Below are 21,959 nucleotides of genomic sequence, written 5' to 3' on the forward strand. Positions count from 1 at the left end.
AAACATTAAAAAAAGATTTTAAGTAATCTCTACACCCAACATGGGGTTCATACAACCCCGAGATCAAGAGTCACACGCAATTACTTCTCACCAAGGCTGATGTAGCTCGTACCACTGCTGAATGCTCAATCTTCCAACAGCAGAGACTGGCACTGAAATATTTATTAACGTACCACTATTCCTCATGGAATTACATTTACATCACCTTCTATGTTAGATGGGGAACAGTAGTCTTCTTTCCAGACTTTGACATCTGCCTGGTTAAGATTTGCCTTTTCTCTCCACAATGCCTCCAACAGCACCACCATCCAGGGTTTACAAATGCCTATTCTATTGACATTATATCACATATAACATTGCCTTGGTCCAAGGGACCCACTTGATAAAAGAGAAAGTATAACAAGGGACACATGACTATGGACTCCACTATCTCACCGTATGCCTCATCACTCTGACACATTCAGGCTAATAGATAGTGTAAAGCCATGGGGCAGAGGGCAGCGGCAGCGGGGGCGGGGGGGGGGGGGGGGAAGAAGGTTGCTGAGAACCCATCCCAGGGAATCAGGGAAAGAGGAGAGACAGGACATCTTGTGAGCAGGAATCCTAAGTCCCCAAGCACAGGCTTCATTGTCTCTCAAATTCTCTTACAAAACACACATTCAGAGATAAAATTATTCAGAATTTCAATGAGGCACCTGGGTGGCTCCGTCAGTTGAGCTTTCGACTTCAGCTCAGGTTATGATCTCATGGTATGAGGGTTCGGGCCCCACTTAGGGCTCTGTGCTGACAGCTCAGAGCCTGGAGCCTGCTTCAGATTCTGTGTCTCCTTCTCTCTCTGCCCCTTCCCCACTCACGCTCGCTCTCACTCTCTCTCAAAAAATAATAAACATTAAAAAAAAAAAAAAAGAATTTCAAGACAGTAATACAGAACATTAAACCCCAGGAGTCAGCCCCCTCCTGAGCTTGGGGCCCTGTATATTGGTCACATGCCCAAGAAGCCAGCCCTAGTGCCCATACATGTCTAAATGGGAGTGTAAGAAAGTTAATACTCCATGGAGCAAACTTTTAACCAATGGGAGGCGGGAAGTAGCTAGTAAATTCTTCTCCCTCTTTTCACTAGACATACTGTCCTAAAAAGCAACCATTTATATAGTGTCTCAGAAAATAGTCCCATAAGTTCAAGAAATCGGTCACACTTGATTGTAAGCGTGGGCCAGTTCAGCTTGGCGTTTTCATATTGGCTCTCCCTCTTTCCTTGCCTCACTCCCCTTTTCTTCATCCTGCTTGGATTGCATTCCTGATTAAAGTAATAGCACATAAGCCATTTTCACAAGCTCTGCATTCTGGGTAACTCAGGCTAAGACAATCAGTTCACTCAAAAAGCAAGCAGGGAACATACTTTAAATATTTATTTTAATTTAAACATTCAGTTTTAATTTAAAATGTTATTTCAATTTAAAATGTTTGAGCACGCATTCGTTTGCAATTTCTCCAAAGGTTTTTGTCTCTTTAAAGACTGGAACCAGAGACTAAAGTTCTATTTTGTTTTTATTGACTAAATCACAACCAACGCACATCATTTACAACTCATAGCCTCCACCATCCCTAGTTTATTTAAAGTAAAACAATAATTTAAAGACCCTGTTAAAGCAGCTTAAATGCATAATTCCTCTAAATTTTTACAGACTTTTTTTTTCTGGTCTCAACAGTTGCCCCACCAAACCAAACATTATTTTAGTGAGCACCTATATTAAGTCCCTCCAAAAACATTCAGCATGGCTTCATAGTAACAATCGTTTTTTGCAGCTACTTTTTCATAGGTTGATGTGATATTTGATTAAATTGTAATCACAAGTACATTCCGTATAAACAAATTGACATCGTTACAATTGAAAAGACGATCAAAAATACGATACATACACAGGATTCAGGATGTACGTAAGTGATTCCTGGCAACATTCAGCTCTCCCTACAAGGACAGAAGACTGTGGTGTCCCCAGACCAATAGCATCAGTGTCGCCTGGGAACCAATTAGAAATGCAAAATTCTCCCAGGTGCCTGGGTGGCTCATTTGGTTAAGCATCCCACTTCGGCTCAGGTCACGATCTCGAGGTTCATGGGTTTAAGCCCCGCTTTGGGCTCAGTGCTAACAGCTCAGAGCCTGGAGCCTACTTTGGATTGTGCGCCTCCCTCTTTCTGCTCCTCCCCTGCTCTCTCTCTGTCTCTCAAAAATAAATAAATGTTAAAAAAAAAAAAAAAAAAAACACACAAAGGGGCGCCTGGGTGGCGCAGTCGGTTAAGCGTCCGACTTCAGCCAGGTCACGATCTCGCAGTCCGTGAGTTCGAGCCCCGCGTCAGGCTCTGGGCTGATGGCTCAGAGCCTGGAGCCTGTTTCCGATTCTGTGTCTCCCTCTCTCTCTGCCCCTCCCCCGTTCGTGCTCTGTCTCTCTCTGTCCCAAAAATAAATAAACGTTGAAAAAAAAATTAAAAAAAAAAAACACACAAAAACTTAAGAAATGCAAAAGTCTCAGGCCACCCCAAACCAACTGAATCAGAAACTCTGGGAGTGGAGCTCGGTAATCAGTTCTGAGTACAGGCAAGTTTGAGAAGCACTGTCCTAGGGACGCCTGGGTGGCTCAGTTGGTCGACTTCGGTTCAGGTCATGATCTCACAGTTTGTGAGTTCGAGCTCTGTGCTGACAGCTCAAAGCTTGGAGCCTGCTTCGGATTCTGTGTCCACCTCTCTCTCTGTTCCTCCCCCACTCACGCTCGCTCTCTCTCTTTCAAAAAAAACATTGAGATGCACTGTCCTAGAGCATATAGTAGCCAGGAGCCTTCACATGATGGACAAGTGGAGAGAGCCCTTCATTTAACAAGGTATTAATTGGAGGTCAGTTAAAGAACTTCTATTGTGTTTTAGTTAGGGTTAGGTTTGGCTTCATATAAACAAAAGCCAAAGCAACAGTGGTTTGTGTGCAGATAGTGAACACTACTGAAATATACATTTAAAAATGGTTAAGATGAGAAATGTATTTCACTTTTTGACCACAATTTTTTTTTTTTTTTTTTTTTTTTTTTTTTTTTTTTTTTTTTTTTTGGGACAGAGAGAGACAGAGCATGAACGGGGGAGGGGCAGAGAGAGAGGGAGACACAGAATCGGAAACAGGCTCCAGGCTCTGAGCCATCAGCCCAGAGCCCGATGCGGGGCTCGAACTCACGGACTGCGAGATCGTGACCTGGCTGAAGTCGGACGCTTAACCGACTGCGCCACCCAGGTGCCCCTTGACCACAATTTTAAAATGACCAAATGCATCAGTTAAAATTTTAAAAACAGTAGCTTACGCAAATTAGGAATTTATTTTTCTTCCATCTAGAAGAAATCTAGAGGTAGACACTACAGGGGTACCTGGGTAGCTCAGTCAGTTGAGCATCCAACTCTTGATTTCAGCTCAGATCATGATCCCAGGACGGTGGGATTGAGTCCCGTGCTGGGCTCCACAATGAGCAAGGAGCCTGCTTAAGATTACCTCTCTCCCCCTCTATCCCTCTCTCTTATGCTCTCTCTCTCTAAAAAAAAAAAAAAAAGTAGACAATCCATTACATACTTGACACTCCAGTAAGTAACAAAAGACCCAGGGTGCTTTCCAGCTCACTCTCCACCATCCCTAGTGTGGGGCCCTCCTCCTCATGGTCTAAGAGGGCTGCTAGAGCTTTAGCCACTGAATATCTTTTCCAGGCAGCAGAATAGAGCAAAGGAAAAGACAGGGGTACTTCTTCCCTTTAAAAAGAGCCTTCGGGGTGGCTGGGTGGCTAAGTGGCTCAATCAGTTAAGTGTCCGACTTTGGCTCTGGTCATGATCTCATGGTACATGGGTTCAAGCCCTGCATTGGGCTCTGTGCTGACAGCTCAGAGCCTGAAGCCTGCTTCAGATTCTGTGTCTCCATCTCTCTGCCCCTCTTCCACTCGACTCTATCTCTTTCTCAAAAACAAAAACAAAAACAAAATTAAAAAAAAAGAGCAATCCCAAACAGTACTTTATTTCAACATTTCCTTACGTACTAGTCACATGGTCTTGCATAGCTGCAACGGACCTTAGCAAATGTCTTTGAGCTTGAGGCACAACATGCCCATTTTGATACTGAGGTGCTATTGCTAAGGGAGAAGAAGAGAATAAATATTGGAAGACAATCAGCAGACTCTACCACATATTATAACTGTAAAATCATGCCAGCCATTACCCAGACCTCAAATGAAGAAATCTCTCATATAAACATTTCTAGACGTTGCTGTATAAAAATACACATGAATTCAGCGCTCTTTTGAGAAGTAAGAATTCCCATTTTTCATGAGATTTTAAAAGGGAAGAGGGGGGAAGAAAAACGCCTTCACCAAGGCGTATTACAATCCAACCGCTGTGCCTTTGTATCTGTGCTCTCATTGATTGTCCACCAGCCGGTGTGGCAGGAAGTCTCACTTTCTGTAACAAGATGGGCTAGATTTGATGCAGTTAAAAAGAAAACTCGCTGGCCACTTGTTGGCCAGGAGATAGGGAAGTGAAGGAATCATATAAGAGTTTCTATAGGTTTTGACCTATTGAAGGGACATGACCACACCCAGCTTCTAGCAGGTGACCAGTTGCCCCAGAGATCTGGAAACATGTTACTAATGGCCCAAGTAAGAAAGAAGCTCCTTGACACCAGGTGTCTCCCTGCATGGTAATTAGCAGCTGGCCCACATCCTCACACAGCCAAGGAGCCCGATAAATGTTTAAATTGAATTGTTTGTGATTGTAAGTTTAAAAATCCCCCCCCCAAATCTCTCATGTGAGCTTCAATCATCTTTCTAGAACTACTGTTGTCTCAAAAGAATTAGCTGCTGCAGGCATTTATTCTTAGAATTCATCCAGGTAATAAAAAGTAAGAAATTACTGAAAATTAGGTTCTGCCCCACTCTGTCCACACTGCCTGCCGCCCCTGGGGCAGGGGGTCGGGGTGGGGGGGTGCTCCCCAGGACAGCATGGGTACCAGCCCTCTAGTGGAGGAAGCATTTACTTTGATTTTCAGGCTGCAGTACAACTGGATGTGTCAAAATTCTGCCTGCCCTTTTACGAGGCAGTAATAACAGATGTTGCTATGGGAATTACATTTTTCCAATGATTAGATTATATAGCAAGCTAATCACTTTTGCTTTTATGAAGAATAAAATGCACCACCACACAGCTGGAGTTGTTATTAGCAATTGTCAACTAAATAATTTAAGCGGTGCTGTTTATGTAAGTCCCTAATTACTGCTGGGATTTGTACAGTGAGATGGAATTAATGATCTTTTCTGTCATATCTCTTCTGTAATGTGATGACTTTTGTGAGCTTCCTCCTTCTAATTGCATAAAACAAGGAAAGCACCCTGTTAAGGAAAAATAGGTACCTAAATAATGATGAGTCAAAACCCACCTAATTAAGACATGTGTGCCATAGCTGAGCCCAGAGCAGCTCAGGGGCACATTTCTAATCATTGCGGATGTCTCAAAAACAAACTGTGCATTCATATACCAAGGGAACGGCCAGCATTATCCATTCAAACATCTTCACCTATATATTTCTCGGCCTCTAGAGTCAGGATTTTATCATCTTTATCAATGGGATGCTGGACTTGGGTAACTTTATACCACCTTTGGAAATAAACCTTATTATGTGGGTTCTCATCCCATCTCGCAACTCCCCAGGCCATTTCTGGGTTCACAAACCCTTTAAAGTTTTTTTTTTTTTAATGGCCCTTGGACCATTACAGAATTTTGATATTTCTTATGCTTTCATAGAGGTATTAGCTGGCCTGGACTCTGACCTAAGGCAGTTAATGCAAGCGGTGACAGGTTACAGAGAGAAGTGTGGCGGTCTAAAGGCTCAGGACCATGGCTCACACAGGAGGTCTAGGTTCATCAGCCTGCTGGGTGTACCAGAACAAGGCCAGAAAGACATCACTTCAGAGAAGAAGGGCAGAACTCACCTGCACAAAGGAGGATGGAGACAGGGAAAAAGTACTTTTCCATCCACTTAAGAGACTTCAAAGGGCTCAGCCTGGCTTGAAGACAATACCAGGTTACCAAGAAGAGTGGCCTCTTAGTCGGGGCTAAGATCTGGAAAGGGGAGAGAACAACGTGGCTGGAAGGAGCTATTAAATGTATTATACTTTAGCCTATGGTTTCCTTAAATGTGTACTTTGTGTCTAAAATCCTCTTGCATCATAATAAAAGTGAGTATAGACAAGTTTTGACAGTCTATTGATTGGGTAATTCTTACACTGGTACCAACTGTGATGTGTGTGTGTGTGTGTGTGTGTGTGTGTGTGTTCACTTCCTTCAAAACTGTTCAACATCTATCTTTTAAATCTTCACTGAAAACTCTTTATGAACTCTTCATCTCACCAGAGATGGTTCTGTGGTTCTAGGTGAGGGAAGAGACACATCAATACGGTTTGTAGAACACTCTGAGTCACAAGTGACTGGTACCACCAGACAGAAACCCTGCATTGGGTATATGAAGTTGAAGCTCAAGGAAGGGTCCAGAACTAGAACACGGGGTTAGGGGTCACATGGTGGTGGCAATTAAAGCTAGGAAACTGGATGGTTCCCCAAGAGAGTTGTGAAGTAATGAGAGAAGTTCAAATACAGAACTCAAGTCAACATTTTCTAGTGAGTGGGGAAGACAACTAAGTCACAGAGGTAAGAAGAGAGGAAGTCACAGAAGAAAGAATACAGAGGTGTTGCTACCTAGGAGAGAAGTTTTGGGAAGGGATGGTTCATAGTGTCAGAGACTGTGGCCACACTATGACCATAGTGCGGTCAGAGGCCACAATGGTCAAGCAGACCAAGGAGCCGAAAAGAGAGGCATCTCTGCTTGAAAGTGCAGGACAGGTAACTCCTAGAGAAGAAATTGTGGTCACATCCCATAGAACCACCGGGAAAACTTTGCAGGAGGAGTTTACATAAAGATTTCACAAGGAAACCCCACATGGGCAAGCCTTCACTGTAGGGGAGGGGGTGGGTAGAAGGCAAGGGTAACCCACATTATCACCCATACTAATTTCTCATTAATTTGGGGACCATGTTGGGGCTCACAATTATGAGGCTCCAGCTCCAGACTTTGGATCTGCCAGGGACCAGGCATCACCACAGCCTCAGGCCCTCCAAGTATAGCTGGTGCTGCACATCTTCCCATCATCATCCCCATCAGGTGTGCCGATTTCCTCAGGCCGCCATAACAGAGAACCACAAACTAGGTAGCCTAGAACAACAGAAATGTAGTCTCTCTCAATTCTGGAGCCTACAAGTCCCAAATCAAGGTGCCAACAGTGCCATACTCCCTCTTCCTGCCTTCTGGTGGCTCCTGGCAATCCATGCTGTTCCCTGGCTTCCGGCCGTATCGCTCCATACTCTGCCTCCGATTTCACATGGCCTTCTTCCCTGTGTCTGTGTCTCCTCTTATAAGGACAAAAGTCATTGGGTTAGGGTCCACTTGAACCCAGAATGACCTCATCTTAAATAATTATATCTGCAAAGACCCTATTTCCAACTAAGGTCACATTCTGAGGTTCCAAGTAGATGTGAATTTGAGAGACACTATTCAGCCCATCACACTGAATATATAAGCACCTCCCTAGGAAAACCAGTCATTGCTTAAAGAGTAGGACAGGCTGCCAAGTTATTTCTCTCCCCTCCCTCCACCTCTTCAATCTCTCTTTTCTCTCAGCAGTGTCCCCCAGAGGAGTGGACAGAGGCATTTTGTCAGCCAGGCTACCTATCTTTAACTGTTTGTCATGAGAAGTGTGCTGGCCCATTGTGCACCCAAATCGGAAGCCTGGGAACCAGAGCTCCTGAACCCACTTCTGAATGACCCAGTTACGTGGCTTACACATACCCCTCAGCCCCTGCTCATTCTCAGACTGTGCTCACGAGTTTGGCACAGAGCCCAGCTGCACTTTCAGCTCCTGACCTTTGGCTCTGCCATGGATGCAAAATTTACCTCAGTGCCCTGAGATGTGTCTTCATGGGTCAGTTCTTTCCTAACAGCCATTTGGACATGGCCCAGGGTTACCACAGTCACTCATTGTCCTTTAAGGCCTCATTCACCCTGGGACCAGAATGTGCACCTCAGCTCATCTTCCTATCCACTCACCCAGGACTTTAAAACCCTGTCCTTTATACGTGGATAAATGGATCTTTTCCAGGCTGCACTGATGATACAAGTAGTATGGAGAACTACCCTTTAAAGAAGGCATATGGAGGGCGTCTGGCTGGCTCAGTTGAAGGAGCTTGTGACTCTTGATCTCAGGGTTGTGAGTTCAAGCCCCATGCTGGGTGCAGCAACTACTAAAAATAATTTTAAAGACCCTTAAAAAATAGATTTAAAAAAGAAGGCACATGGGATGGCACGCTTCCTTTAAAATGGTCTGGCTAGGGGCACCTGGGTGGCTCAGTCAGTCGAGCGTCTGACTTCGGCTCAGGTCATGATCTCGCAATTCATGGGTTCGAGCCCCACGTTGGGTTCTGTGCTGACAGCTCAGGGCCTGGAACCTGCTTCGGATTCTGTGTCTCCCTCTCTGTGTCTGTCTCTCTGCCCCTCCCTCGCTTGTGCTCTGACTCTCTGTCTCTCTCTCTCTCAAAAATAAATAAAAACATTTAAAAAATAAATAAAAAATAAAATAAAACAAAACAAAATAAAATAAAATGGTCTGTCTAGTCCAGAGCTAAATGCTCTGATGGAGATCAGGACACTGTATTGGGGGGAGGGGGGGCGGTTAATGAAGTTTTAATTTTAGAATAATTTTAGATTTATAGAAAATTTTCAAAGATAATACAGAGAGTTTCCATATACCTCAAACTTGTTTTCCCTGTGAGGAACATCTTACATTAGTATGGCACATTTGTCTCAATTAATACACAATATCAATATATTATTATCAACCAAAGTCCACACTTTATTCATATTTTCTTAATTTTTAACTAATGTCAGTTTTCCATCGCAGGATCCCATCCTAGATACCATGTTACATTTAGTCATCATGTCTCTTTACACTTCTCCTGGCTGTGACAGCTGGGACTCTATCTTGTACGGTGGTTTCTCCACCTCAGAGTCAAAGTTCATGCATCTCCACCCTACTTAGACCCCCGGAAGCCATGAATATGGGGACAAAGTTCACAGAGGCAGACAGGAGTCACTCGAGGTTAACACACAGAGCTTAATCCAATCTATACTTAATCCAATCTATGTCTATTAGAGTGAAATAACTCTTAGAGTGGTGTCAGAAACAGTACTCGAGGAGTCATGGCTTTGGAAGTTATTCTCTGTGATCTCCTTATTTGCCACAAATAAAGTTTCATTTGTGTGACAACTCCAAAAAAAGAAAAAGAGAAAGAATGAAAGAACGAAAACGAAAGAAAGAAAGAAAGAAAGAAAGAAAGAAAGAAAGAAAGAAGGGAGAGAGAGAGGAAGGAAGGAAGGGAGAGAGTAAGGGAGGGTACTTGGTTTGTACCGCACAAGACTAACAGGAGACAGATCAATAATAAAGCCACATGTCTGTGAAGGAGGTGTCAGAACGTATGTTCTACTCTATAAGTGGGGACTGGAGGGAGGACGAATAGCCTGAGGGCCCAGAGCAAGGCCAGCCAGGGGAGCGGGGGACGGGCACTGCTAGTTCACATCCCCCATGGAGATTAGGGACACAGGCAGCCCTAAGATTCTTCATCCTCCAAACAGATGAGCAAACTGCACAGTGGGCCACAGGGATGTATCAAGCTCACAGAGCCCCTCCCCTGTCCCATCAGGGCCAGAGACTCCCAAGGACACTTGTTCTCTTGAACCAGAAGTGCCTCCCATGTGGGGACACCATCAGTAGCAGGGGGCATGAACCCTATTCCATTCCGTTTCCATCAGCACATTCTCTATTTATCTCCATAGGGATCAGAAATGCCATCTCTCTCCCTGTCTGGGGCCAGGTCAGCCTCACCCAGTGAACATTCTGCTGTTTGTAGTTGGGTAGGAGGAGAGGAAGGAGGCCCAATACATGGGAAAGAAAGGGCAACCACTCTAAGGCCTGGAGAAGGAGCTGGGGGGAGGGGAGCAAACAGCCAACAGGAGGTACTTTTCCAATCTCTTCTCCATGTCCTCTAATTATTCCTCACCCATTTTTGCCTCCTTGATCCTCCTAGCATGCTTTTAGTAACTTTATTGAGATATAATTCACATACCAAACAATTCACCCACTTAAAGTGTACAATTCAATGGTGGTTAGGGCTTTTAGCACATGCAGAAAGCTATTCGACCATCACCACTAATTCCAGAACATTTCATCACCCCCAAAATCAACCCTTTGCTCACTAGCGGTCACTTCCCTTCTTCCCTTCCTACTCCCCAGCCGCTGGCAACCACTAATCTGTTTTCTGTCTCTATGGATTTACCTGTTCTGGACATTTCATATAAATAGAATCATACACTATGTGGCCTTCTGTGTTTGGATTCTTCCACTGAGCATAATGTTTTCCAGGTTCTTCCACATTGTGGCATGTATCAGTACTTCATTCCTTTTTATGGTTGAATAATATTCCATTGTATAGAGAGATCACATTTTGTTTACCCATTTGTCAGTTGGTGGACCTTTGTGTCATTTCCGCTTTCTGGCTATTATATGTGTTAATAGGCATTAGTGTAAAAGTTTTTGTATGGAAGTGTGTTTTCAATTCTCTTGGATGTGTATTTAGCTGTGCAACTGCTGGGTCCTGTGGTGACTCTATGTTTAACTTTTCAGGGTGATGCCAGTGACTATACCAATTACTTTACAAGAACAGAAAGTGAATTTCTCCGGGATTTAAGCCAGTGTTCTTTCGGGTTTTGATATATGTACAACTAAACCTAATTATAACTGGTACCCTTGGCCATTAAGTCTCTAGTGGGTACATATCTATGAGTAAATGGGTACATATATATGCTTTTATTGCCAGCGTGTGGCTTGTCTGCCCAATAAGACTGGAAGCAATTTGAGGATGGGGATCGTGTTCTTATCTTTCTCCATCAATCACAGAACCCAATATTGTGTCATGCCCCAAACAGAATTAATTTAAATACTTCTGGATGTCTGCATGGATGTGGGGGCTCACAACTAGGTCCAAAGAACAGATAGAAGAGAGAATCACCAGCCTTTTCCCTCTATGAAGTCATGAGAATTTCCTTTCTCCACCACCAGTCACTGAGCTGTACCTTCTAGTCTATTTTTAATTACAGGAAGCTTTATGTTTTCTGTTGAAATTTATTCGGAGAGACACTAGGTGTTGCTGGTTTCCCATGAAAAAGAATATCACTAGGAATTATCCAGCAGTACTGGAAGGCTTTATTACCAAGAAGTTAGAGAGAGTTTGGATTTTCCATTTTTGCTTTTGCTAAAATTATTTTCAGATAAAATACTTACCAAATATATACTGTGGTCGGCAGAATAATGTCCCCCCACAGATGTTCATGTTCTAATTTCCAGAGCCTGTTAGGTTACATGGCAAAGGGGAATTAAAATAGGGAGACCGTCCTGGTTATTCCAATGGGCCTAATGCAATCACAAGGCCAATCAAGAGTAGAAGAGGCAGAAGAGACTATGGGAGAAAGGCACAGAGAAATGTAACATCACTGGCTTTGAAGATGGAAAGAGGGGACCATGAGAAAAGGGATACAGGCAGCCTCTAGAAGCTGGAAGAGGCAAGGAAACAGATTCTCCCTTGAGCCTCCAGAATGGGACGGAGGCCTGTGAACACCTTGATTTTACTTCAGGGAGACACCTCTCAGACTTGTGACCTCCAGAACTGGTAAATAATAATTTGTGTTATTTTGAAGTCACTAAGTTTGTGGTAATTTGTTATGGCAACAGTAGCAAATCAGTACTTATATTAATATTTTCCCCCACTTCATCCTTTTGAGAATAAGACTATATTTCTTAGGGAGACAGTGGGATGGGGGAGCCAGGCTGGGGGGTGGGTGACACTTCACCAACATGTAGTTAATTTATCATTGCATTGTGTTATCTAGTGTAAAAAATGTCAGACATTAATATTAACTGCAATTTATAGTACTTTATACTTTTCCAAGAACTTGCAACACATTGTTTGGTTTGATCATTAGAATAACTGAAAAACTACGTAAATGCATTGCTTCTTCTCTAACAGATTAAAAACAGTGAGTTGCAAAGGCCCCAGGGTCCCAAAGACAGGTGACAACAGAATCGGCATGTTGTTTTTATCTCTTTCAGGAGTGGTCCTCAGCCTTTCCTAGCTTACTCTTTCAAAGAATGTGAGTCCCGGGGTGCTAGAAAGACAATGGGCTTTACTCTAAATACTAACCTCCAAAATATTTTGAGAGTGGACAGCACACCCCCGGTTAATAAAAAAATGTATGTGTAATCTACATTTAAAAAGTAATGTTTGTAGGGGTGTCTGGGTGGCTCGGTCAGTTAAGCAGCCGACTTTGGCTCAGGTCATGATCCCACTATTCATGGGTTTGAGTCCTGTGTTGGGCTCTTGTGCTGACAGCGCAGAGCCTGGAGCCTGCTTCAGATTCTGTGTCTCCCTCTCTCTCTGCCCTTCCCCTGCTTGCACTTTGAATCTCTCTTTCTCTCAAAAATAAATAAACTTTAAAAAAAATTTTTTTTTAATAAAAAGTAATATTTGTATAGGGGCTCCTGGGTGGCTCAGTCGGTTGAAAGTCTGACTTCAGCTCAGGTCATGATCTCAGGGTGTGTGAGTTGGAGCCCCGCATAGCACTCTCTCTGCTGTCAGCATGGAGCCCACTTTAGATCCTCTGTCTCCCTCTCTCTCTGACCCTCCTCCACTCATCCTCGCTCTCTCTCATTCTCTCTCAAAAACAAATAAAACATTTTTAAAAAGTAACATTTGTATGAAGTGGTGTCAGTCTTCAGAGTCATACTCTCAAACGTGAAAGGGAACATTTAGTCCCTTGTCCAGAGCCTATAGGGACAGACAAATGTACAGGGAACCAGAGAAGGTCTACCTGCTAAAATGAAAAGACAGAGGGGCGCCTGGATGGCTCAGTCGGTTGAGCATCCGGCTTCGGCTCAGGTCATGATCTCACCGTTTGTGAGTTCAAGCCCCACGTCGGGACTTGTGTTGACAGCTCAGAGCCTAGAGCCTGCTTCGGATTCTGTCCCCCTCTCTCTCCACCCCACCCCTGCTTGTGCTCTGTCTCTGTCTTTCAAAAATGAATAAACACAAAAAAAAATTTTTAAGTGAAAAGACATAGTTTGCCACGTTAGGTGGGTCATTAGCCTCTTGGTGGCTTTTGCTTTTTGGGACTCCCTGCACTGTGGGTTGTCAGAACCTTCGACATTTGGGTTATCCAGGAGATCAGGGTCCCAGGAAAAACAGGCCGTCACTACCCAAACTCACATAAAACTGAGTTGTAACACACGAGCCCATTTCATGATTTTCGGGGTGAAAGGGCTCCGTTGCAGGGCTAGAATGAGGCTTCTAAGAAATTAGAAGACAGTCACTTGCCAGTGCAGAGAGGGTGAACCTTCTCCCCTGCCTCCAGAAACACAGCCCCCTAAATTTCTCAGCGAGCCACACATTTCCAGTATTTCCCCGTTGCCCTCTGCTGGGACACAGAACAGATAGAGACCGGGCCACACGTGTTTAAATCCTGAGTCTGTCATTACTAGCCCTGGGCCTTTGGCAATTCATTTTATTTTGCCAAGCCTCCATGCCCTCATTTGCAAAATAGATATGCTTCACAAGATTGTTGTGATAATTAAGTAATGTAGGAAAATGCTAGCAGTCTGCTTTGTAGCAGGCACTCCACAAAAGGCCATTGTTATTTCTTTTTGCTTACAGCAACATTTGTGGCTAAGAATCACTAGACTCAAATCCAGAGAGCTCAGTCTAACTTCCATTCTGCCACCTAAATACTCTTGGGAAAAAAGAATCTAACACGGTTTAGAACCTACTTTGTTTTGGGTACGTACTATGCTGGTTCTTTACTTACTTAATTTTTCTCTAAGATGAGGAAAAAACCCTGAAAAGGTATTATTATCCCCATGTTAAGAAAATTAAGTTCAGGAAGATTAATTTATTAAGGTCACAGAACCGGCAGAAGATTGGATTGAGACTTCCACCCAGAATGTGTGAACCTAGTTCTTTGCTCCAAAACCATCAGCCTGAGGTAAGGCTGCCTAGCAAGGCCCCCGAAAACAGAGAGGAGGCAAAGGGGATTGAAGATGAGGTAAAGTGACCCATTCGTTAGGGTTCTATTTTTAATTCCCCAAGCTGTGTCCCCAACTTTACAAGAGGCTATAGTTGGAACCCACCAGGGCAACAGCTGGTACTCAGCCCTCCTTTTGCTTTGTTAGAGTGCTCTGAGTCCTAAATATTAGCTGTCGTCTGGAACCTGGGGAACAGGGCAGCTTTTAGGGCTTTTTATAAAGAACCAATGTTGCCTGTTTAATTCTACAGCATAGCAAATTTTCTTGGCTGAAATTTATAGCTGGAGATTATCTCTCCATTTGAACCAGCCCAGTTCAACCTAGAGGTCAGTCTCTCCATCCCTAGTAGTCATCTGTGGAGACAGGCCTTGACCCTCCCAAGTCCTGAGAAGACAGGAACACACCCAGATTAAATAGGCATTGGGTAACCTGACCTGGTTCAGGCATCCGCCATTTACATTGTCTTGGACAAATTTAATATCTCAGCCACTCTCCTGATCTGTAAAATGGAGGATAACAACACGTGTGTGGCGTAACAGGGGTCAATGGCTCGACGTGGTGCTGGCAGTTGGCGAGAGTGAGCAAACACAACCCTATAGTGGCAGCTTCTCAAGACAAGGCCAAGAGCCTTAGAGTACTGGGTAAGAGAGGGGGACTTACATCCAGGGCGTGATTATATGGCGATTTTTTTCCCAGAGGGGAGGTACCCAACAAGAGAAGAGGAAAAAAAAGGAAAGCAGAAAGCCTTAGAATCATCAACTTGCCTTCCTGCCCTTCTCCCTGCATCTATTCTCAGCAATCCTCCTGATTTGTGTGATAATAAATGAAAGTAAGGTTGTCTCCTTACTTTATTGACACACCTCGTGCACCGATATTCTGGAACTGAGACCAAGAGAAAACTCATTTTTCTCTGTATCTGATCTCAGTTCTTTTTCTCTCTCCCTTTCCTTAGAGTATCTAGCACCAGAAAACCAGTCAAGTAATTGGAAAACATATTTGGGAGGAAAATGTGGGAAGACAATGAACTTCTTCTTAAGGGTAGGAAGGGAGCAAGCTTTTTCCATTTCAGTTGGGAGCATTTACAGGCTTATGAATATTAATACTTTAAAAATTATTAATCAGAGGGGCGCCTGGGTGACTCAGTTGGTTAAGCGTCCGACTTCAGCTCAGGTCATGATCTCACGGTTCGTGAGTTCGAGCCTCGCATCAGGCTCTGTGCTGACAGCTCAGAGCCTGGACCTTGCTTCAGATTCTCTTCAGAGGATCTCCAGATCCTCTCTCTCTGACCCACACTACTGTGCTCTGTCTCTCAAAAATGAATAAACATTAAAAAAATTATTTTTTAATTATTAATCAAAACTTGACTTGCTTCTTTCTCCATGTGGTATCTACTCAAAAGTCAAAAGCCCCAGAATTACTAGTCCTAGGAAAGCAGCTGGGACTATGGATCTTTCTATGCTGTCCAAAACCACCAGAGAGAGCAACCAGAATATAGGCTACATTTAAGGGGATCAATTAAAAGATGACGATGATGATTTACTTTAGTTTGCAATCCTGAGAAACGTTCCCAGGATACCATGAACCCTAACTTGAAGCATAATAAAGCGTTCAATAAACGGATTAACTCTAAAAAGTTTCAAGCAGCAATTATGGAAGCTTTAAGCCTGCCCACTAAACCCATGAAAAAGCTTTTTCCAGTGTGGCTGCTTACACACAAACACCCGTAATTCCAGGCTAAAAAATGTGTTTTGTAATTGAGGTAAAGCATAGAGACATGTTATTTCCATCCTTTTCATTCACTATTTACATTCACTGTGTGTGTGTGTGTGTGTGTGTGTGTGTGTGTGTGTGTGTGTATACCATTAAGAAAGCACACAGGTCAGGTTGTTCAGATTTAATGATTCCACAGTTTATCACTTGGACACATTGCATCTGTTTCATTAAGTCTGCTGTTTATAGATAGTGCAGGTCACCCAGCCTCCCAATGAGAACATTTCATCAAAGTCTCCTGCATCCCAAACCCTCACAAAGCAGATCTCTATGATGACATAACAGAAGGATATACATTAGTCCAGTCAGTGGCAAAGCACCGGTCTTTGGGGTCCAAAGATCTCTATAACCAGCAAGAGAAGATGGGGAAAGGAAAAAATAGGGGAGCTGATACTGTTTGAACCCAACTTTTCTGAGTTCCCCCTTTCCAGATGCCTGAAGCCCCCTTTCCTGAAGTGCAGAATAAACCTACTTACACAAGACCAAATATAAAAAATTGCAGGAAGGAGGGAAAATTATAGTGACGCATGTAGGAAAGACAAGGATTGTGTACTGTAACTATATTAACCCCTAAAGGCAAAATACCCTGGTGACAGTAACCCATGAACACCCTGGCTGCAGGGACATGGAGACTTAGCCAGAATGCTATCCACGGGGCAGCAAGCACTCCGGGCCCTTGGCTGAATTTCCACCACTTTCCTGTGAGAGTCACAGCAATCTTCTGGAATCAGCAAATCCCCCTCCTCTTCCCTGTCCTACAAGGGCAGAAACAGCTGGGGAGGGGGGAGGTTGTAAATCTCTGACCTATTTCTTTGCATCCAGACAGGGTCAGAGTTTCCCACTCTGACCCCTCTCATAAGAAGCTCAAGTTTTTTTCTTAATCAAAGTTCGACGCTGAGGAAAAGACAGCAAAGTCATTCATCTCAGCCCACTCTTAGGCAGACAGGTTAAGGCAGGGTCAAATGTGAGAGACCTAACATATCCCTATCCAGGCCAAAAGCAGGCTACTCAGGAAATCCCGAAGACTGAAATGGTGCTCAGCGCCCCCTACAGGATGGTCACAGTGATGTGTTTTGTCCAGATTAGGTCGTTATCCAGTCCCAACTAGACCAAGCCTCCCAGTTCCAGGACTGAAGAATGTGTGGATAATAGTGGACAATCTGTCACTATCTGAAACTTCTTGATCCCTCTCCAGCCTGGATTTACGTCCCCAGAAAATTGGGGCAGCGGTGGACCAGACTCAGATTGTGATGAGATGCGGAGTAAACGGCTGGTCCCGAGAGTGTTTAGAAATAACTGAACTCCCTTTGGAGTCACATTTACTCCTGGTTCTGCGCTAGGAGCATAATACTCAAACAAAAAGTCTTATTTTAAAAGATTCTCACCACTTCCCCAACTTTGGCACTTCTCAACCTTCATCTCTCGCCCCCTCTTCCCCTCACAAACACACCACCCCAAGATGTTGGGACTCTTCCAGTATCTCTAGGGCCCCAGGATAATGTGGCATTAATGGCATTTGGCAGAAAAATCCCGTCCCACAATTAAGACTCTCCCATTTCAATACACAGTGAAGAAAAAAATGATAATGTAAGAGAAGAGGCAGTAGAAACCAGTCTGTCCCTTCCCACGTAAGAGGCACAGAAATTTCAGGAGTCAGTGAAAATGGCATCATCTCTTGCCAGAAGGCCACCAGCTACCACTGGTTGGGAGACGCATTATCACTTGTTTCTCCTCTGGACTGAAATGCAAGATAGTCAGGATGGCCGTTAGCGTCTGCTGGCGGCCCAAGGTGTCAGGCAAGGTCAGGAAGCGGTAGATGATGTTTTTGAGGTACTCCAGGTTGGCTCCCTCCCTACTCTGGTCCCTGATATTCTTCTCGATGTGGCTCTGCAGCGCTCCAACCTCCTCGCGATGGCGCTCCCCCTCCTCCAGCAGCCGGTCCTGCAGCTGATGCACCTCGACCTCCAGCCTGTGTCTCTGCTTCCTCAGCGATGTGATCTCCACCTCCTTGCGGGCCAACTGCTCGGCATACAGGAAGAAAGTGGGCTCGTTGGCCGCAGCCAGCTGCAGCGCCTGGGTCAGGCTGTCTGGGGAAGACGCGTCAGCCGGGTCCCCGGGCCCCCCGCCACCCACGGGGCTCCTGCGCCCTGGCAGCCCGCAGGACAAGGCCACAGAGCGCAGCTGCTCCAGCTCCAAGTCCTTCTCGGCCAGCACGGCCAGGGCCCGGTCCCGCTGCTTGTGCAGCTCCTCCTCCAGCTTCAGCGTGCGGTCCCGGAAGTCCAGCTGGCTGCGCTCCAGCTCCTGCCGGTGGAGGTGCTGCAGCCGGGCCAGCTCCTGCTTCCAGTCCTCAGCCTCCTGCTGGTGCTGGCGCTCGAGCTCCTCGCAGGACAGCCGCAGGGAGATATACTTCTCCTTCAGTTCCGCAAGCTGTTCCTGGGCTTCCTCCAGCTCCTTGGCCAGATTACCGTCTTTGGTGTTCTTGCTCTTGAGGACGACCTGGGCCCTCATCTTGTACCTCTCGAACTCCTCCTTCAGCTGTTTCAGCTCCTGTTGGTAGTAGAGCACAGAGGCCTTCTCCCCGTCGGCAGCCTCTGAGCTGGGCATTATCTCCAGGTCACAGAGCTTCTCCACATCCAGGGTCACCTGGCTTTTCCTGGCTGCAACCTGCAGCAGCCTCTTCAGCTTCTCCATCTTATCCTTCAGGACATTGACATCCAGACTGGACTCCTCTCCATGGCTGTCAAGAGGGGACCGGCTGGAGGCTGCCAGAGCCAGGGTCTTGTTCTCCAGGTCCAGCTGCAGAATGCGCTCCTTTAGCTTCTGGATGGCCAGCTGGTCCTTCTGCTTGGCTTTCTCATAGGTGCCCAGCAGTTCCGACACCTCGGATATTTGATTCTCCAGGGCCGCCACCCTCTGTTCTTCCACCTGAGATTGCTGGCGTAGTTGATCTTCTGCAAGGGCTGTCTGGAAAACAACGGAGCAGATGGAAACGCATCCAGAAAAGTCACAAAGCCCTACGGCAATCTTTGAGAAAGCAAGAGAAGGGAGCAAAAGGGTCATAGGATGGGGATGGCCTGGCAAGAATGGGAACCGGGGATTTTTCTGTTGATGCAGAAGCTAACCAAAGTTCCTATAACCTGCCTGGGTTCTGCTGCCAGAGATATATTCCACCAAACGGTATTTTTTTTAATATAATTTGCTGTCAAATTGGTTTCCATACAACACCCAGTGCTCACCCCAACAATAAACCAAACAGTATTAAGAACCTGTGTGTATCTGCTGTTGTTCTGCTTTAGTGCCTCCACTTTCCCCCATCATACACCAAGCTCGCATATGAAGTGTGTGACTTTTGTTTATCATCTGCTTCCCCAGATCCTACTAAGAAATTACAGGACATTCTTTTCCTCTCCCAATATTCCCGCAGTTCAAAACTCAGTTGGATTTCTCTCTCTGTCTCCACACTGAAAGGAGCACTGTAAAATGGCACACCTTTCCAGAAGAGGCAAATTGACCGGAAGCAATTACAAGAGGTGACTTCTGCAAAAATTCCTTTTGCCCCACCCCCCCGCCCGCCTCCCTATAGGCATACACCACGGCCTATCTAAATATAGGCATATACCTATGGTAGACACACTACCTTTCACTGCATGGCTGCCACGACACTGCTTCACAGAGCAGGGCTGGGAAGACGCCAATGCCCAGAGGTTCAGAGATGTCTGGCTCCAAACCAGCCTACACTGAGAAACCCCACATCCTGTTGGAAGCACATTCTGTGGACACCGTCAACACCACACAGAACAGATGTCCCAGGGCTCAAGGTGGAACCTTCTGAATGGCATCAAAACCTGACAGCACAGCCCCTTGGTTCTAATTACCAAAGAGGAAAATACCCTAATATTTCCTACTCCAGGCTAACTGACTAATGTTTGGAGCAATAATTACCTTCCTCATTTCCTGCTGCAACTGAGCCTGGAAATGGCTCTTCAGGAAGGCGGCCTCTTCCTGAAGCTCCTGCAGCCGAGGGTCAGGCCGATTCTTCTCATCTCGAAGAGCCTGCAGCTCACCTTTCAAGTCCTCCACCTCACGGGTCAGCTGCTTGGTCTGCAGTTCGAACCCTTCCATCTGACCAGCTGCATATGCCCGCCCCGCCAGGGCTTCTCGGGTCTCTTCTAGCCGAAGCTCCAAGTCCTGGCGCTGGGTCCTCTCCTCCTGCAACAGTTTCTGGAGCTCACGAAGCATCAAGGCATGATCACTCTGCTCTTGGGCCCGATCATGCTGCTGGGTGATAAGCCGGGCTTTGGTTTCTGCGATCTGGTCCTGCAGCCCCTTCAATTCTCCCTCCAGACGGCCCCTCTCCTCCTCTGCCTTTTTACTGGCATCCTCTAAGTCCTGTTTCATCTTCTTCTTGTCTGCCAGGTAAGACGCTTCCATGCGAGACTTCTCCTGGGTGACTGTAGCCAAAGAGCTGGTCAAAGTAGCCAACTGAGTCTTCAGCTGGTGCAGTCGTTTGTCCACTTCCCCACCCCCAGACGGTCCATCCCCACTGCTACTGCTGACGCCACTCTCCGACCCGTTGGCCTCTTCAGACTTTGGAGGTGGTGGTCCACGAGCCAGTCTGTCATCCTCTACCCCAAACTCACCCTTGGTGCTGGTGAGACTGGCCGCAGTATCCAAGCTGGTGGCGGTCCCAGCGCTATCCTCGCTGTGAGTGGAGCATCGGTCATCTACAGAGTCAGGAAAAGTGAGACCTGGAGGCTGGACACCTGTGAGGCCCACATCCGCCTCATGGGATACCGACAGCACCTTAATGCTGGCCTCTAGAGCCTCCTTCTCTTTCAGTAAGCTTTTATAGGCACGGACCACATCCTTGAGACGTGCCTGGTACTGGAGAAGCTGCTTCTTCTGCGTCTCAATGGTTTCCAACAGGTCCTTCTTGCTCGGTCCGCCCCCGAAATTCATCCCAAACTTCTCCATGTTCAGAACGGGTTACTCGACGTCAGCGTTCTGGCAGCTCAGAAGAGGGTCGCGAAGACCCTGGCGGGGACAGTAAACTACAAAAAGAGACTTGTCCCCACAGCCGCACGCCCGCTCCTCCTAGCTGTCCGAGACCGGATGCCGGGTACCGTGCAGCCTAGCAGAAGCGCCCGCCAGGTCCCAGGCACCGAGGGCGGGGGCGGGTCCTACCTTAGAGGCGGGGCGACGCCGGGACGAGAGCAGCACACGGCGAGGGCTCGCCTGTACTGTCTCAGAGGCTGCTCCGAGCTCCTTGCTTGCCCGGGTCACAGCAGTCCCAGACGGCCCTCAGCCCACGATCGGCCAAGAGTTTAAACCGAACGTAACCCCATCAAGACTTCCTAAGCAGAGCTGCCCGAGAACGACGCTTCCGGGTCCGCTGGAAGTGACGACACCGCGACGCATCAGGTTCCGCCCCTAGTGGGCGCGAGGTGGGTGGGGCTATTTCGCCGGGGGAGTGGGAGAGAGCCGGTACAGAGCGTAGCTGCGCTTTGAACGCAGGGCCCGCGAAGTCAAAAACTCGGGAGTGATTATGGTTTGGTGGAGTACCCCTAGGGTTACGATGAGCGAGAGAGAGTGGGCAACATGGCACTAAGTCCTTACCAAACACCCGGATGAGCGACGCGTCCCCGCATTTGCGGCTCAGCACCTTTGTCTCTAAAGATCAACAATTAAGACTCCCTTTTAGAACACGAAAACTTCAACCCTTGACGGGACAGTTTTGGCAACTCCTAGGCATCTAGTATAATTATTATCACCCTTCCTGAGTTCTGTTGTGTTGATTCAACAAATACATGTAGACGGCACCCTATAGCCAAGACCTCCATCCTATGTGCCAAGTATATTTCAGGACCTTCACAAGAGTTTTGGTATTTAGCCCTTAAAATTGTTCTGCTCAGTGGGTGCAAACATGAGACACAGAGGCTAAAT

At 46.1% G+C, this 21,959-nt stretch overlaps 1 protein-coding gene and 1 long non-coding RNA gene across 3 annotated transcripts in view; both read right to left on the minus strand.

The window, feature by feature from the left end:
* The window catches only part of LOC123606811, a 59,216-nt gene that overhangs the window by 35,930 nt on the left and 1,327 nt on the right, over positions 1 to 21,959 (minus strand). Inside the window, exons 2-3 of one of the 2 annotated variants that reach the window (XR_006716506.1) lie at positions 6,003 to 6,132; positions 4,017 to 4,151 (exon numbers count right to left, since the gene is read on the minus strand). The exons of the other annotated variant lie outside the window; for it this stretch is intronic. This is a non-coding gene — a long non-coding RNA (uncharacterized LOC123606811). Of the gene's footprint in view, positions 1 to 4,016; positions 4,152 to 6,002; positions 6,133 to 21,959 lie in introns of those variants that run through there. 2 annotated transcript variants of the gene reach the window in all.
* GCC1 (GRIP and coiled-coil domain containing 1) lies at positions 16,126 to 21,428 on the minus strand. The gene is made up of 2 exons (XM_045495505.1): positions 19,959 to 21,428; positions 16,126 to 18,980 (listed from the first exon to the last, which is right to left on the minus strand). Exons 1-2 carry the CDS (start codon positions 20,988 to 20,990, stop codon positions 17,685 to 17,687), a joined length of 2,328 nt encoding a protein of 775 aa, XP_045351461.1. The 5' UTR covers positions 20,991 to 21,428; the 3' UTR covers positions 16,126 to 17,684.

This window comes from Leopardus geoffroyi, chromosome A2 (genome assembly GCF_018350155.1).
Source record: "Leopardus geoffroyi isolate Oge1 chromosome A2, O.geoffroyi_Oge1_pat1.0, whole genome shotgun sequence".
In the NCBI taxonomy this organism is placed as follows: Eukaryota; Metazoa; Chordata; class Mammalia; order Carnivora; family Felidae; genus Leopardus; species Leopardus geoffroyi.

Coding starts and splice junctions, on each gene's coding strand:
- GCC1 (XM_045495505.1), bottom strand. CDS start 20,990: ATGGAGAAGTTTGGGATGAATTTCGGGGGCGGACCGAGCAAGAAGGAC. Junction 18,981..19,958: donor TGCAGCAGGAAATGAGGAAG/GTAATTATTGCT, acceptor GTTGTTTTCCAG/ACAGCCCTTGCAGAAGATCA.